Source organism: Elephas maximus, chromosome 19 (genome assembly GCF_024166365.1).
Source record: "Elephas maximus indicus isolate mEleMax1 chromosome 19, mEleMax1 primary haplotype, whole genome shotgun sequence".
Classification (NCBI taxonomy): domain Eukaryota; kingdom Metazoa; phylum Chordata; class Mammalia; order Proboscidea; family Elephantidae; genus Elephas; species Elephas maximus.
In genome coordinates, this window is record NC_064837.1 from 53,603,961 (window position 1) to 53,621,365 (window position 17,405).

At 36.6% G+C, this 17,405-nt stretch overlaps 1 protein-coding gene across 1 annotated transcript in view; it reads left to right on the plus strand.

The window, feature by feature from the left end:
• The window catches only part of EFCAB3 (EF-hand calcium binding domain 3), a 573,675-nt gene that overhangs the window by 417,937 nt on the left and 138,333 nt on the right, over positions 1-17,405 (plus strand). Inside the window, exons 134-142 of the mRNA XM_049861611.1 lie at positions 511-615; positions 1,168-1,221; positions 1,782-1,883; positions 6,303-6,356; positions 6,896-7,000; positions 7,554-7,604; positions 8,456-8,560; positions 12,379-12,432; positions 13,285-13,389. Of these exons, the coding sequence (XP_049717568.1) occupies positions 511-615; positions 1,168-1,221; positions 1,782-1,883; positions 6,303-6,356; positions 6,896-7,000; positions 7,554-7,604; positions 8,456-8,560; positions 12,379-12,432; positions 13,285-13,389 (735 nt within the window). The remainder of the gene's footprint in view (positions 1-510; positions 616-1,167; positions 1,222-1,781; positions 1,884-6,302; positions 6,357-6,895; positions 7,001-7,553; positions 7,605-8,455; positions 8,561-12,378; positions 12,433-13,284; positions 13,390-17,405) is intronic.

Here is a 17,405-nt window from a genome sequence, read left to right on the forward strand (position 1 = left end):
GACTATTTCTTGATAATAAGTCTTATATTCTTTAATGCGTTTTTCCAGTAAAATGATTTCATCAGTATTTATAGAACCAAAAACCAGGTAGACACAGGAAATGGCAGGGTGAAGCACTGAAAGGATCAAAGTATTAAATCTACTGTGCACAGCTAATCACATAGTTTTAACCAACAAAAGGAAAAATATGTCATGCTTTGTGAATTTTATTATACCTACTGTCTCTCATCCTAATCTCTGGATAATTATACAACCAAATTTTGTTCTGTGCTTTCTGGTGTTATTCCCAGTATTGGGTATACATCCCCTTTACTAATATTATGGGACAAATGCTATTTTTTATTTACTGTCTGATTCTTTTTATTAGGAAATCTGTCATTCTGTCTTTCCCCTTCGTTCTGGTATTTGAGAAAAGATAATAGTATAGTATCTAAACATACACTTTGAAATCGTTAGAAAAAATTAGATTGTTCCTTAGTATTTTACCTATGAATATTCCATATTTTCAAGGTGAAAAGATTGATTCTAATGACCTCCAAAAAGTCCTAAAAAACATGGGGATTGAGCTTACAGATCAAGAATGCAAGCAACTGTTGAAAACATTGCCCATTGATGGTAAGTCGCCTTAATGCCAGTATACCTTCCAGGGAACTTGGTTTTTATGGACCTGTATAAGCAGTTCTCAATCTTTTAATAGTACAGTCTCCTCTAAAAAATCCCATAGATTAAAAGAAATGCAATTCTAACTTGAAAAGAAATTCTGTCATTACCTTTTAGAACATAATTTGAGAATCACCACCATGTGGCCATGTAGTTATCTAAATGACTGATATTATTCCCTCAGATTATATTAAGTTTAAAATATGAACAGTAAAAAAGAGAGAAATAGGACAACAGTAGAATAAAGAGAGAATATTTTTATGTATTTTTTAATGTTTCAATATGGAAGAGCTATCCTAATCAGTATCTCTGATACCAAAGAATGAGTAGGTTTGTCACCATGAAAAGTATTTCAGTTCTTAAATGTCAGTATTGTGTGAGCATAAAATAGATTAATTTTAAAAGAAAATTATCCAAATATATCTTTCTGAAATCATATAATTTGTAATATTTTGATAAATCTCCATATCAATTTTTCAGAGATTTGAGTTATACCTTTTCTTACAGCTGATGGAAAGGTGTTTCAAAATAGATTGCTGAAGGATGTGAAGTCTAATAAAAGTGAGTAAGAAGCACAATGAGAAGGCATGTGAAGTATGCCCCGGGCTTTCATTTATATAAACAGAATGTAATACCTTGTTTTTGCTTCTTGTAGCACATCTGTGCTTCACCTGGTAATAGCCTTTATCTATACTGGCTTGCATTTTCCAAACTTTTCTGAAAAAAAGGAAAAGGTTTGTCATTGATTTAAAAATTTGACCAGGAACGGAGAAAACACTTGAGAGATTAGAAAACAATTACAATCTCTACTTCTTTGTGCAGATCATTCATTAGTGTTCTCTAGCGCCAGTTGTTTAATTAACCCCTGCCCCACCTAACTTTTTCCTGTATGGGTGTATATGAGATTCAAGGAAACAGGGTCTAATTCCAACTCTGCTTTTAACCTTCTAGAGAGTTGGACAAATCTATTGTAGTTTTGTTCTTTGCTTGAAAATATTAACAGTCACACTAGGTTGTGAGTCATTCTGTTTTATACACGTATTCATGTAGTTGTAACATCTGCTAATCTACTTATATTTTAGAATCATTTCATTTTTCTCCCTTTCTTTTATGTTCTCAAGGAGGGAAGGTTAATGTAAATAACCTGGATACTACATTAGAAGTCATGGGGGTCAAGCTCACTGAAAAGGAACTTGATCTGGTAAAGGATCTTCTGAGTAATGGCAAGTATTATGTCAGACATTGTGACATGAAAGAGATCATGCATTTTCAGAATTAATTATGACTGTTTCTAAAGTTGAAAAGACATTTGAATAGCTTTCAGAAGAAAGTAGTGTAAAACAAACATGACTCTTCATTTTTGTTCTTTTAAAACCTGTGATCTCTTTTTTTATACATCTGGGGGTTTAGAAGGGGTGCTGGTGATAAGGGGGGGGGTTATGGTTATATAAAGGTCCCTGAGTGGTGCAAATGGTTCACACTCAACTACTAACTGAAAGGTTGGGGTTTGAACCCACCTAGCAGCACCTCAGAAGAAAGGCCTGGCAATCTGCTTCCACCCTATAGAGCAGTTCTACTCTGCAACACATGGTGACCCCATGTGTTGATTAGATGGTAATGGGTTAGGTTTTTTGGTATGATCATTTCATTTTATAAAAATAGGATCTGTAAGCTGTTTTTTCTCAGTGATCATATGTCACTAACATCAAATCAGGGTATAATGCCTGGAGCAAGGGAGAATGAAGAAAACCAAAAACACGAGGCAAAGATTAGTCCAAAGGACTAAAACCAAAAAACCAAACCCATTGCTACCCAGTAGATTCTGACTCACAGAGGGCTAATGGAACACAGTTACCATACCCTCCACCAGACTGAATTCAGCACAACTAGATGGTGCCTGGCTACCACCGCTGACTGCTCTGACAGGGATCACAATAGAGGGTCCCAGACAGAGCTGGAAAATGTAGAACAAAATTCTAACTCACAAAAAAAGACCAGACTTACTGGTCTGACAGAGACTAGAGAAACCCCAAGAGTATGGCCCCTAGATACCCTTTTGACTCAGTACTGAAGTCACTCCTGAGGTTCATCCTTCAGCCAAATATTAGACAGGCCCATAAAACAAACAATAATATGTATAGTTCAACCATGTATACAAGACTAAATGGGCATACCAGCCCATGGGCAAGGATGAGAAGGCAGGAAGAGACAGAAAAGCTGGACAAATGGAAATGGGGAACCCAAGGTCGAGAAGGGGAGAGTGTTGACACATGGCAGAGTTGGCAACTAATGTCACAAAACAATATTTGTATTGTTTAATGAGAAAATAATTTGCTCTGTAAATCTTCACCTAAAGCACAATAAAAAAGAGAAAAAATCAGGATATAACCCAATTTTTTCAGCCATTCCTCTATTCATGGATATTGAGATGTGTTCTTTTTTGTCACCATTAACAAGCAAGTTACAGAACAATATGTATATTGTCATTGTTTTTTAAAAGAGATTTATATCATACTTTCATAAGCATGAGGAACATTGGGAAGGATATACACCAAACTGTTAGTAGTGGTGGAGTGTGGTAAGGAAGGTGGTGGAGTGTGGTAATGAAGGTGGTGGAGTGTGGTAATGAAGGTGACGGAGTGTGGTAAGGAAGGTGGTGGGGTGTGGTAAGGAAGCTGGTGGGGTGTGGTGATGAAGGTGGTGGGGTGTGGTGATGAAGGTGGTGGGGTGTGGTGATGAAGGTGGTAGGGTGTGGTGATGAAGGTGGTGGAGTGTGGTGATGAAGGTGGTGGAGTGTGCTAAGGAAGGTGGTGGGGTGTGGTAATGAAGGTGGTGGGGTGTGGTAATGAAGGTGGTGGAGTGTGGTAATGAAGGTGAGGAGAGGTAAAAAGAGGAATCTTTTACTTTTTTTCTATATGCTTGTATATTTTTTATATTTGTTATACAAAGTGTGCTTTAAATTATAATTTTTTTAAACTCAGTTTATTGTGGTTTTTAATTTAAGGTGGATTCAAATGATATGGTAGAATGATTGGGCACTGTTTAGGTTCAGGGGGTCGCTGCTTATATAACACGGGCTATGAACGTCCTTATCATACACGCTTCCTAGCTTAGCACTAGTCTCTCTGTGTCCATTACATCAACATGTGATGATACAACAACCTTTACGAATATTGAGAAAGATACAGAATTTGAAGAAATAAGGGTAAAGTTGGAGGACTGCTCAAAGCACACACAAAGATACAAACAGATATGGATCTGGCAGAGTTAGACCATTTAATAATTGAAGAAGAAATATTCTACATGAATGATGACCTGACAGACCATTCAAAATTATCTGGATTTCAAAGGGCTTAGAGGAGCCCTTGGGAAAAAGTCAAATATTTTTGCAAAAGTGACTTTTTCATTTCCTAAGTAGTTTCTCCCCATTCCTGCACCCCCTTTAGCAACCACCAATCTGCGTCCTGTATCTATGGACTTATCTATTCTGGATAGTTCATGTAAATGAAATCATACAATATGTGACTTTTTATGTCTGAGTTCTTTCACTTAATATAACATATTGGAGGTTCATCTATCTTGTACCATGTATCAGTACTGAATTCCTTTTACGACTAAATATTCTTTTGTATGTATATGCCACAATTTGTTTATATATTCATCTATTGATGGATACTTGGGTTGTTTCCACCTTTTGGCTAGTGTGAATAGTGTTGCTATGAACATGAATGTACATGTATTTGTTTGGGTGCCTGTTTTCAATTATTTTGGGTATATACCTGGATGTGGAATTGAGATGTGGTATGCCAATTCTATGTTTAACTTTTTGAGGAACTGCCAATCTGTTTTCCAAAATGGCTGCACCATTTTATAGTCCCACAAGCAATGAAGGAGGGTTCCAATTTCTCCACATCCTCACCAACTCTTGTTATTTTCTTTTTTATAATAGCCATTTTAGTGGATGTGGAGTGGTATCTCATTGTGGTTTTGATTTGCATTTTCCTAGTGACTAAGGATGTTGAGCATCATTTCAGGTGCTTATTGGCCAGTTGGATATCTTTTTCAGAAAAATATCTATTTAAATCCTTTGTCCATTTTTTAATTGGGTTGTTTGTCTTTTTGTTGTTGAATTATACAAATTCTTTATATATTCTGGATACTAGATCATCATCAGATATATGATTTGCAAATATTTTCTCCCATTCTGTATGTTGTCTTTTCACTTTCTTGATAATGTCATTTTATGCACAAAAGTTGTAGTTTTGACAAAATCCAATTTTTCTATTTTTTGTTGTTGTTCATGCTTAGTTGTTGTCTTGGTTATCTAGTGCTGCTATAACAGAAATACCACAAGTAGATGGCTTTCACAAAGAGAAATTTATTCTTTCACAGTCCAGTAGGCTACAAGTCCAAATTCAGGGCATCAGCTCCAGGGGAAATCTTTCTCTCTCTGTCAGCTCTGGAAGAAGCTCCTTATCATCCACCTTCCCCTGAACGAGAAGCATTGCAGCGCAGGAACCTCAGGTCCAAGGGACACACTCTGCTCCTGGCACTGCTTTCTTAGTGGTGTGAGGTCCCTGTCTCTCTGCTCAATTCTTTCTTTTATATCTCAAAAGAGATAGGCTTAAATCATAGATTAATCCTGTAGATTGTTTATATAACTGCCACTAACTCCATCTCATCAACATCATAGAGATAGGATTTACAATGCAGGAAATCACATCAGATGACAAAACGGTAGACAATCATACAATACTGGGTATCCTGACCTAGCCAAGTTGACAGATATTTTTGGGTAACACAGTTCAATCCATGACAGGTGGCATATCTAAGAATCCATTGCTAAATCCAAGGTCATGAATACTTACTCCTATGTTTCCTTCTAAAATTTTATGGTTTTAACTCTTTATATGTAGGTCACTGATCCATTGTGGGTTAATTTTTCTATATGGTGTAAAGTAGGGGTCAGACTTCATTCTTTTACATGTGGATATCGAGTTATCTCAGCACCTTTTGTTAAAGAGACTATTCTTTTTCCACTACATGGGCTTAGCGCCCTTGTCAAAAATAAATTGGCCAACGATGTATGGGTTTATTTCTGGACTCTCAGTTCTATTCTATTGGTCAATATGACTACCCTTATGCTAGTACCACACTCTTTTATTACTGTAACTTTGTAGTAAGTTTTGATATTGGAAGTGTGAGTTCTTCAATTTAGTTCTCCTTTTCAAGATTGTTTTGGTAAAAGTGACTTTTTATATGACTTGTTTTAAAGCTCAAAAGAATGTTGTATTGTGCAATAATATAATTTTGTCAGAAAATCACACTGTAACACACTTTTGAAAGTTAGCATTTGATTCATTATCTGTCCTAGGAATTATGGAATAAAAAAAAACAATAGCTCTTATTATAACTTGAATGTTCTTAAATATAAAACAAAATTAACTTATTTTCTTAATTTTCAACTTTATTCTTCAATCGAAGTTTTTCAAATTACTTTTATTCATTTACTGTGAAATATTGGTCCTCATTTTAAGTGAATTTATTTTTATTGGTTTTCTTCTCAAGAGGACTTCCTGTTTTTTACATATATTTTTTGAGTTCATGTTATTGTTTACCTCTCATTAAACTTTGTCTTACAGCCGATGAGAAAGTTGATCTGAAAAAACTGATGGATAAAGTAGAAGCAGTTACAGGTGAGGAAGTTACCAAATATATATGATCCTGATTCTTTACACTCATATTTTATTTTTTTCCTGTTATTTGTTATTCCTTTCTAAATTCTGCTATTTTTTAATGGAATTTTTGTGGTTCAATTACGCAGACTTTGATTTTGGCTTTTTGATGATTTAGCAATAAAACATAGCACCACACTTTGTTGACAAGCCCTGTAATCGCATTTCCTCCAGATTAATCAAAGATATTTGCTATAAACAAATGCTAAAGTAAATGTCAGTGAGATTAAGAGGGACTAAAGTTTTACTACCTGCTAGCAAATCTCTCACAAGAGATCTAGGAAATTCCATTACTATGTACTGTGTTATTCTGTCTCTATTATTACTGCAATTAAAGCAATAAACAGGTTCGTTTTCATAACTATAGTCAAACAAGACTCATTTGACTTTATTGTGCATTCAGTAGTTGGGGCTAATAATGAAACAATAGTAGAAGATTTTATTATTATTTAGAATAGATCTTTAAATTCTCACGTGTTACCATTTCTATCTTTTTGAAGGAAGGGAGGTTGATGTTGATGACATGAAAATGGTTCTAGGAAACATGGGGATAGAGCTTAGAGATAAAGACCTCTCAGAATTGGTGAATAATCTGCCAGTTGATGGTGAGTATTTCAAATAAAAATGCAGTCTTCCAACGAGGCTTATTGTCTAATTGTGAAAACTTCTCAAATGAACTCTATCTGATTGCTTGCCAAAAATAATCTTATGGCCCATGTTACACAGTTTTAAATGATGTATTATTTCTTAAAATATTTCTTGTACCATTTAGTTACTAGTTTGAGAATCAACAATTGTGTCATCACGACTCTTATCATCAGGGCTCAGTTATGTCTTTTATCACTTTTGATTCTACCGAGAGAGCTAAAAGTTAAGGCAGAATAAATGAGAAATAGAAAGGAGTGATTTAGTAGAGGGAAATGGAATATCATAAAAGAAAAGAAAAAGATAGATTTCAGCATAGTAAAGTGCCAGTATTAATTGCCTAAATTACTAAAGCTAAAACTTTCATCACTCTGTACAATTTTATTATTTGTCAGTAAATTAGAATATTTCTAAGGTAATTCACACTTATGTCTTTATGGAATTACTGAGTTTATATTGTCTGTGAAACCCCATATTGGTCTTCTGTAATTTGAATAGTGCTTTTTCTTACAGATGGGAAGGTCTATGAGAAAAGGTTACTGGATAGTATAAAGTTTCTTAAAGGTGAGTGAGAAGCTAAATATAATGCAGCTGAATATGAGATCCTCATGTGTAGAGATTTTACTGTTTCCTTGTCATTAAACTATGAGCCCTACCACCTAACACTTGTATTATTACATACTTTTATTTCTTTTATAGGGCAGGCTGTACTTTAGAAGATAATTTATGTTGTATCTTGGAAAAAATCCCCATGCTCTCTTGGGATTTTCCAAACTTTAGAGTGATCAGAGCCCAGGTTGCACAGCAAAAAGTAAAGAGAAAATTAGCACATACTCAGTTAATCTATTCAGAGACTACTAATCTGACATTGAAATAATAAAAATTAGCTAGAAAGACTCCAAGGAAGTGGAGGGATGTTAAGACTAGAGATCCAGGCATGAAGCAGGCCATGAAGGGAGGTCACATCCAGGCAGAGCCCCCATTCTTCCCTCATTCCATCCCACCTTCACGATATCTGCCATAGCCACACACCATTTGTACTAGTATTCATATTTTTATTTTAATAGACTTCATTTTTAACTTAAATAAAATGTTCTTAAAAGGAAAGGGGAATGGAAAACCAGAATCTCTTAACATAACTACAAGTTAACAGTAGAAATAAACACAATGAAAACAAAATTAGCTAGAAACACTGGATTTATTGTTACCATTGCTGTAATTCCCTGAAAAGTTACTAAACACCTTTAAAATCTTACTCTAGGTGACTTTATCATGAATATTAAGGTTAAAACAAGCTATAATTTTAATTCTGTTATCAACTCTTAGTACACTGATAACCATAATCCTCAGGAATTGAGAGTTTACCTTCATATTTTAGGGGTATTACTTTGCTTATATATCTCTCTCTTCACAAGGAGGGAAGATTGATACCAGTAAAATGGATACAATTTTGGGAAATATGGGCATGAACCTCACTGAAAAGGAACTTAAAGATCTGACACAAAATCTGCCAGTTGATGGTGAGCATTTTAGATATCACTGAACCCTGTAGAAAAACATAGCCTTATAAATTTATTTATTAGAATCCTTAAAGATGCTTATTTGGTATCAAGAACGTATTCTGAAAAGCTTAGAAAAAAACTCAGATCTAAAGGAAGAACACATCCTGTCCTTATGTACAAATCAAAGAAGAATTTCAAGATCTCTCTCTCCTTCTCTACTTACCATTTCCTTATCCTCCCTATGGGGTAGGAAGAATTGATAGGTATTACTCAAATTCCTTGGTATTTTCTCAAAAATGAACAATGTGAGAATGTTGTCTCAAAGAAAACAATTGATTGCGTTTTCTGCCTGTGGTAAAATTTGAGATTTTAAGCAAAATTTTGAATTTTAGAAAACTTGTATCTGTGACCATGAACTTCATGGCTTCAGAATAATTAAAGACTTTTTACATTAAATTGAGAGTCATCTTAAAGAATGTGATTTTTTTTTTAATGAAAAGTCTCAATATTTGTAAAACCTGCCTAACTCAGTGAACCAATATTTTCTAAATTACCAATGCATGGTGTTACAGAATCATGCATTGGTAAAGATCATTCGAAGTACAACATGAATCAATAGTTGTTCACTGATGTAGTTTCAGTATCCACATTGCAAAAAACTTTGAAAAAAAGATTTGTCCAATTTTGATGTAATATCAAAGAAGATCCATAATTATTTTAAAAGGTTATTTTATAAAATACTCCTCCGTATTGGACTATTTCCAACTATATATTTCTTTGAGACCGGATTTTCTTTGTTTACTTCAATCCAAACAATAGATCATAACAAATTGACTGCAGAAGAAGATATGAGAATCCAGCTCTCTTCTATTAAGCTAGGCATGGGCGAGATGTATAAATCTATTCTTCTCACTCATTTTTTTGTTTTGGAAAATATAGCTTTTTAAAATAAAAAACATGTTATTAGTTTAACATGTAATAGGACCCTTACTGTTGTTAAGGAAACCCTGGTAGCGTAGTGGTTAAGTGCCACGGCTGCTAACCAAAGGGTTGGCAGTTCAAATCCACCAAGCGCGCCTTGGAAACTCTATGGGGCAGTTCTACTGTGTCCTATAGGGTCGCTATGAGTCGGAATTGACGGCACTGGGTTTTTTTAATTGTTGTTAAATGAATCAATCATTGAATAATTTTTAATTTCTAATGTGCATAACAGCAATAGAGTTAACCCACATAAGCAAAAGATCTATTTTTTTGTAAATGTGTACAGGATGTCCGACATCAAAAAGTTTGAGAACTGCTGCTCAGCAGCTACAGCTACATCAACAGCTCTCTTCAGGTTTTAGTGATCACTTCCTCTCTTCACCCTTTCAGGTCTAGGGGCAGGCAGGGCTAACAGGTCCACATCATTCCAGCACCTATACCTCCAGTTTGTGTTTTATCATCTCTTGTTTCCTTTTTACAGTGGCCATGTTACTGTTGTTGTTAGGTGCCGTCAAGTCAGTTCCAACTCAAAGCAACCGTATGTACAACAGAACAAAACACTGCACAGTCCTGCACCATCCTCATAATCATTGTTATTTTTGAGCCCGTTGTTGCAGCCACTGTGTCAATCCATCTCGTTGAGGGTCTTCCTCTTTTTTTGCTGGCCATCTACTGTACCAAGCATGATGTCCTTCTCCAGAGACTGGTCCCTCCTGATAACAGGTCCAAAGTATGTGAGATGAAGTCTCACCATCCTCACTTGTAAGGAGCATTCTGGCTGTACTTCTTCAAAGACAGATTTGTTCATTCTTTTGTCAGTCTTGGTATATTCAATATTCTTCATCAACGCCATAATTCAAAGACATCAATTCCTCTTCGGTCTTCCTTATTCATTGCCCAGCTTTCACATACATATGAGGCAATTGAAAACACCATGACTTGGGTCAGACGCACCTTAGTCTTCAAAATGACATCTTTGCTCTTTAACACTTTAAAGAGATCTTTTGTAGCAGATTTGCCTATGCATTGAGTCTTGATTTCTTGACTGCTTCCATGGGTGTTGACTGTGGATCCAAGTAAGATGAAATCCTTGACAACTTCAATCTTGTCTCCATTCATCATGATGTTGCTTATTGGTCCAGTCATGAAGACTTTTGTTTTCTTTATGTTGAGGTGTAATCCATACTGAAGGCTGTGTCATCTTTGACTTTCATCAGTAAGTGCTTCAAGTCCTCTTCACTTCCAGCAAGTAAGGTTGTGTCATCTGCATGACACTGGTTGTTAATAATCTTCCTCCAATCCTGATGCCCCGTTCTTCTTCATATAGTCCAGCTTCTCAGATTATTTGCTCATACCGGTGGCCATACCTTTATAAGTAAGTCCTTCATTCCTCAGGTACCCTATTTCAAGATGCCATCTTTTTCTGCCAGGACCTTGACTGATGTGGCTCCTTTTCTTTTCCCAATCTTGAAGGTTTTATACTCTTTTTTCTTAACCAGGCCTATGAGATTTAAATACGTTTTACTAGTTTTTCAAAGGACTGTATTTTGGAATCCTTGATGTTTTAATTATCTTATCTCTAAGCTTTCTATTTTCATAATTTTTCTTTTTATCTGTATTATTTTCAACCTCATAGTGTTTATTTTCTTTGTTGTGACCACTCTAGAAGTGTTCAGTTTCTTTTTGTCTTTCTGCTTTAGTAATGAAAGTGTTTAAGGCTATGCATTTTCTTCTGAATACAGCTTCCAGAAATCCTTTGGAATTCAATATGAAGAGTTCTGTTAGTCATTACTTTCTTAGATAGCTAGTAATTGATGCAAGGGTTATCTAAGAGAGTATTTTCTTAATTTCCTGTTCTACCTTCTCATGAACTCCAAACCAAACCTGATGCTGTCCAGTTGATTCCAACTCATAGCAGCCCTATAGGACAGAGTAGAGTGTTTCTATCACAAAGGCCATATTTTCCAACTACCGATCCTTCTTCTTTGTTTCTAACTTTCACATTCCAATCACCAGTAATTATCAATGCATCTTGATAGCATGTTTGTTAAAATTCACACTGTAGAAGCAGGTAAAAATCTTCGATTTCTTCATCTTTGGCCTTAGTGGTTAGTGCATAAATTTGAATAATAGTCTAATTAACTGATCTTCCTTGTAGGCATATGAATATTATCCTATCACTGACAGTCATACTTCAGGATAGATCTTGAAATGCTCTTTTTGACAGTGAATGCTACATCGCTCCTCTTCAATTTGTCATTCCCAGCATAGTAGGCCGTATGATTGTCTAATTCAAAATGGCTAATACCAGTCCATTTCAGCTCACCAATGCCTAGGATATCGATGTTTATGTGTTGGGTTTCATTTTTGATGACTTCCAGTTTTCTTAGATTCATACTTCATGCATTTCATGTCCTATTATTAATGGATGTTTGCAGCTGTTTCTTCTCATTTTGAGTCATGCCATATCAGCAAGTGAAGGTCCTGAAAACTTGACTTCATCGATGTCATTAAGGTTGACTTCACTTTGAGGAGGCAGCAGCTCTTCCCCAGACACATTTTGAGTGCCTTCCAACATGAGGATGGCACAGAACCAGGCAGTGGTGTCACTATGAGTCGGAACTGACTTGACAGCACCTAACAACAGTAGCAAACCTTTACAGGAGCAGACTGCCACATCTTTCTTCTGCAGCACCACCAGGGCCCCACCTTCTCTTAAAGGGAGTAACAAAAAGGCTACATTTTCTAAAACATTTTCTAGAGCAAATAAATACTGCTAGTTTCTTCACCTGTGTGCTGCATCATTTTCTTAGTCTCTTGTCATTTTTATATCCAATTTATTTCTTGTCTTACAGCTAATGGTAAGGTTGATCTGAAAAAGGTGATGAATGGAGTGAAGACTTTCACAGGTGAGTGAGACAGTACTAAAACATTTATAATTGAATTTTAACCCCATATTGTATTATGCATGGTGTTTTGCCAGTATTACATGATAAACTTATTAATGCTGACATTTTACATATTTATAATGAAATATTTACATACAATTTTTTCTGCCTTTGACTTGGAATTCTCTAGGATTTAGCCATAAAAATAAATGGCTATGTTTGAGTAAAAAAATATATTTTCTCTCATTCCGATTAGTAATATGTTGATCTTAACCAGTGTTTAAATCAGCCATCACTAATTGGCCACCCATGAGTTAAATCCAAACTGCATCCAAGTTTTTTAAGGTCTGGCAACAGTGGCTCTATGTTCCCTCACAACAATAGCTGACGTTTTCTTCTCTTTGGACAAGGCATATGATCTTCACTTCATCACAGCCAGTTTCACTCAGTTCCTCTACCATCAGGTTCCTGTAAACTTTTGTGTTTATAATTGCTGGTTTAAGTAGTCAAAATATAAGTAGGCACAGCAAATATGGAGGTGAATACTTTTAAAAAATTAAATTAATAGAGTTTCTTTAAATTATAATCACATAATTCAGCACTTAAAAAAGATTCGATAACTCTAAAGTACAGGCTGATTATATAATCTGATTTTCTTCAATGCTATGGTGTCTTGCCACTAGGCTTAGAAGACCGCTCTCCCTTTTTTATGAAGAATCGATGAATAAGTTCTGTTTTACTCATTCTGACACACTATTTGAACATGTGTGAATATTAAAGTGAGAATGGCACTTTATGGACCAGCTTTTTGATTTTAGAATATTATAATGACCTAAAATTGCCATGTGTCAATATTCTTTTCTTCTTTCAAAGGGGAGAAAGTTGATACCAGTAAACTTGACAGTGTTTTAGAAAACTTGGGGATTGAGCTCACACCTAATGAACACATGAACTTGCTGAAGACACTGCCAATTAATGGTAAGGCTTATGGATACCTTCAGGACCTTTTAGGATCTCTGGTTTTAAGGAGCTATGTGAAAAATTCTAAAATAGTCTTAAAACGCTTGAAAACTGTTAAAAATCTAATGCCAATTCTAAAAAAGTGTCATCATTTAGACTTTGGTTTAAAAACCTATAACCTTTCATCTATAAGTTGCTATCAAGAGCAAAGTTCATTACTCACCCCTTAGGTTGTTAATAAGCTGGATTTGGAAAAATAGATAAAAATTAAAAAATAAAAGGAACAGGAAAGAAGAGAGTGGAGGGAGAGTAACAAGAATAGACAGAAGATAAAAAGATACTAGAAAAAGTAGCTATGTGTGTTTCCTCTGACTAGAATACATAGTTTATCAAAAAGTGGTAATTTGGAGGCGGAGCCAAGATGGCGGACTAGGCAGACGCTACCTCGGATCCCTCTTACAACAAAGACACGGAAAAACAAGTGAATCGATCACATACATAACAATCTACGAACCCTGAACAACAAACACAGATTTAGAGACGGAGAACGAACTAATACGGGGAAGCAGCGATTGTTTCCAGAGCCTGGAGCCAGCATACCAGTCAGGTACGGCACAAGCACAGAGACCTGCTCCACCCCCCTGAACTAACCCCGGGAGGGGGACTAGCCGGTTCCACGGGCGGCGTGGGACGCAGCCGTTAGGAGAAGTCCCCGGGAGGCAGTGACTGATCTTGGAGCAGAAAGAGTAGCATCCGAGCCGGGGAACCGTCCCACAGGGATTTGGACTGCACGCAGGTACGCCATAAACACGGAGAGTTGCTCCACCCCCTGAACTAACCCCGGGAAGGTGACCATCCAGGTCGCGCGGGCGGCGTGGGACGCAGCCGGTAGGAGAAGTCCCCGGGAGGCAGCGACTGGTATTGGAGCGGGGAGAACAGCGTTCCAGCCGGGACACTCGGTCGCGGCACAAGCACGGGGAGCTACTCCACCCATCTGAACTAACCCCGGGAGGGGGCCCACCTGGTTCACGGGGGCGGCACGGCCACGCGGCTGGAGGGACGAGAAGTCCCCGGGAGGCAGCGACTGATTTTGGAGTCGAGAGTGCACCGTCCCAGTAGGGGAGCCTTGACGCTGGGCGTGGGGCTGGAAGCGGAGGATCTGACCGTGACTCCAGCGGGCCAGACCCCCCGGGGGCAATCTCCACACAGACAGCACACATAGGCGACGCGCCCGCGGGAATCTCAGATATAAGAGTCATTCCAAGCAAGACAAGCAACTCTGGCTATATTCTGAGGTGCTACTCTCCTATCTCTCTGTTCCCTCCCCCACCCTCCCCAGGCGGCTTCATTAACATCTGAATAGCCTGAGCCAGAGGGAGAACTCTGATAGGGATCTGACTGCAGTTTTTTTTTAGCGGATTTTCTGGAAAAACTAGTTTCCCAGTGATGGCTCGGAGACAACAATCCATATCAAACCACTTAAAGAAGCAGACCGTGACAGCTTCTCCAACTCCCCAAACAAAAGAATCAAAATCTTTCCCAAATGAAGATACAATTTTGGAATTATCAGATACAGAATATAAAAAACTAATTTACAGAATGCTTAATGATATCACAAATGAAATTAGGATATCTGCAGAAAAAGCCAAGGAACACACTGATAAAACTGTTGAAGAACTCAAAAAGATTATTCAAGAACATACTGGAAAAATTAATAAGTTGCAAGAATCCATAGAGAGACAACATGTAGAAATCCAAAAGATTAACAATAAAATAACAGAATTAGACAACACACTAGGAAGTCAGAGGAGCAGACTCGAGCAATTAGAATGCAGACTGGGACATCTGGAGGACCAGGGAATCAACACCAACATAGCTGAAAAAAAATCAGATAAAAGAATTTAAAAAAATGAAGAAACCCTAAGAATTATGTGGGACTCTATCAAGAAGGATAACCTGCGGGTGATTGGAGTCCCAGAACAGGGAGGGGGGACAGAAAACACAGAGAAAATAGTTGAAGAACTTCTGACAGAAAACTTCCCTGACATCATGAAAGACGAAAGGATATCTATCCAAGATGCTCATCGAACCCCATTTAAGATTGATCCAAAAAGAAAAACACCAAGACATATTATCATCAAACTCACCAAAACCAAAGATAAACAGAAAATTTTAAAAGCAGCCAGGGAGAAAAGAAAGGTTTCCTTCAAGGGAGAATCAATAAGAATATGTTCTGACTACTCAGCAGAAACCATGCAGGCAAGAAGGGAATGGGACGACATATACAGAACACTGAAGGAGAAGAACTGCCAACCAAGGATCATATATCCAGCAAAACTCTCTCTGAAATATGAAGGCGAAATTAAGATATTTACAGACAAACACAAGTTTAGAGAATTTGCAAAAACCAAACCAAAGCTACAAGAAATACTAAAGGATATTGTTTGGTCAGAGAACCAATAATATCAGATATCAGCACAACACAAGGTCACAAAACAGAACGTCCTGATATCAACTCAAATAGGGAAATCACAAAAACAAACAAATTAAGATTAATTAAAAAAAAAATACACATAACAGGGAATCATGGAAGTCAATAGGTAAAAGATCACAATAATCAAAAAGAGGGACTAAATACAGGAGGCATTGAACTGCCATATGGAGAGTGATACAAGGCGATATAGAACAATACAAGTTAGGTTTTTACTTAGAAAAATAGGGGTATATAATGAGGTAACCACAAAAAGGTATAACAACTCTATAACTCAAGACAAAAACCAAGAAAAACGTAACGACTCAACTAACATAAAGTCAAACACTATGAAAGTGAGGATCTCACAATTTACTAAGAAAAACGCCTCAGCACAAAAAAGTATGTGGAAAAATGAAATTGTCAACAACACACATAAAAAGGCATCAAAATGACAGCACTAAAAACTTATTTATCTATAATTACCCTGAATGTAAATGGACTAAATGCACCAATAAAGAGACAGAGAGTCACAGACTGGATAAAGAAACACGATCCATCTATATGCTGCCTACAAGAGACACACCTTAGACTTAGAGACACAAACAAACTAAAACTCAAAGGATGGAAAAAAGTATATCAAGCAAACAATAAGCAAAAAAGAAGAGGAGTAGCAATATTAATTTCTGACAAAATAGACTTTAGACTTAAATCCACCACAAAGGATAAAGAAGGACACTATATAATGATAAAAGGGACAATTGATCAGGAAGACATAACCATATTAAATATTTACGCACCCAATGACAGGGCTGCAAGATATATAAATCAAATTTTAACAGAACTGAAAAGCGAGATAGATACCTCCACAATTATAGTAGGAGACTTCAACACACCCCTTTCGGAGAAGGACAGGACATCCAGTAAGAAGCTCAACAGAGACACGGAAGATCTAATTAAAACAATCAACCAACTTGACCTCATTGACTTATACAGAACTCTCCACCCAACTGCTGCAAAATATACTTTTTTTTCTAGCGCACATGGAACATTCTCTAGAATAGACCACATATTAGGTCATAAAACAAACCTTTGCAGAGTCCAAAACATCAAAATATTACAAAGCATCTTCTCAGACCACAAGGCAATAAAACTAGAGATCAATAACAGAAGAACGAGGGAAAAGAAATCAAATACTTGGAAAATGAACAATACCCTCCTGAAAAAAGACTGGGTTATAGAAGACATCAAGGAGGGAATAAGGAAATTCATAGAAAGCAACGAGAATGAAAATACTTCCTATCAAAACCTCTGGGACACAGCAAAAGCAGTGCTCAGAGGCCAATTTATATCAATAAATGCACACATACAAAAAGAAGAAAGAGCCAAAATCAGAGAACTGTCCCTACAACTTGAACAAATAGAAAGTGAGCAACAAAAGAATCCATCAGGCACCAGAAGAAAACAAATAATAAAAATTAGAGCTGAACTAAATGAATTAGAGAACAGAAAAACAATTGAAAGAATTAACAAAGCCAAAAGCTAGTTCTTTGAAAAAATTAAC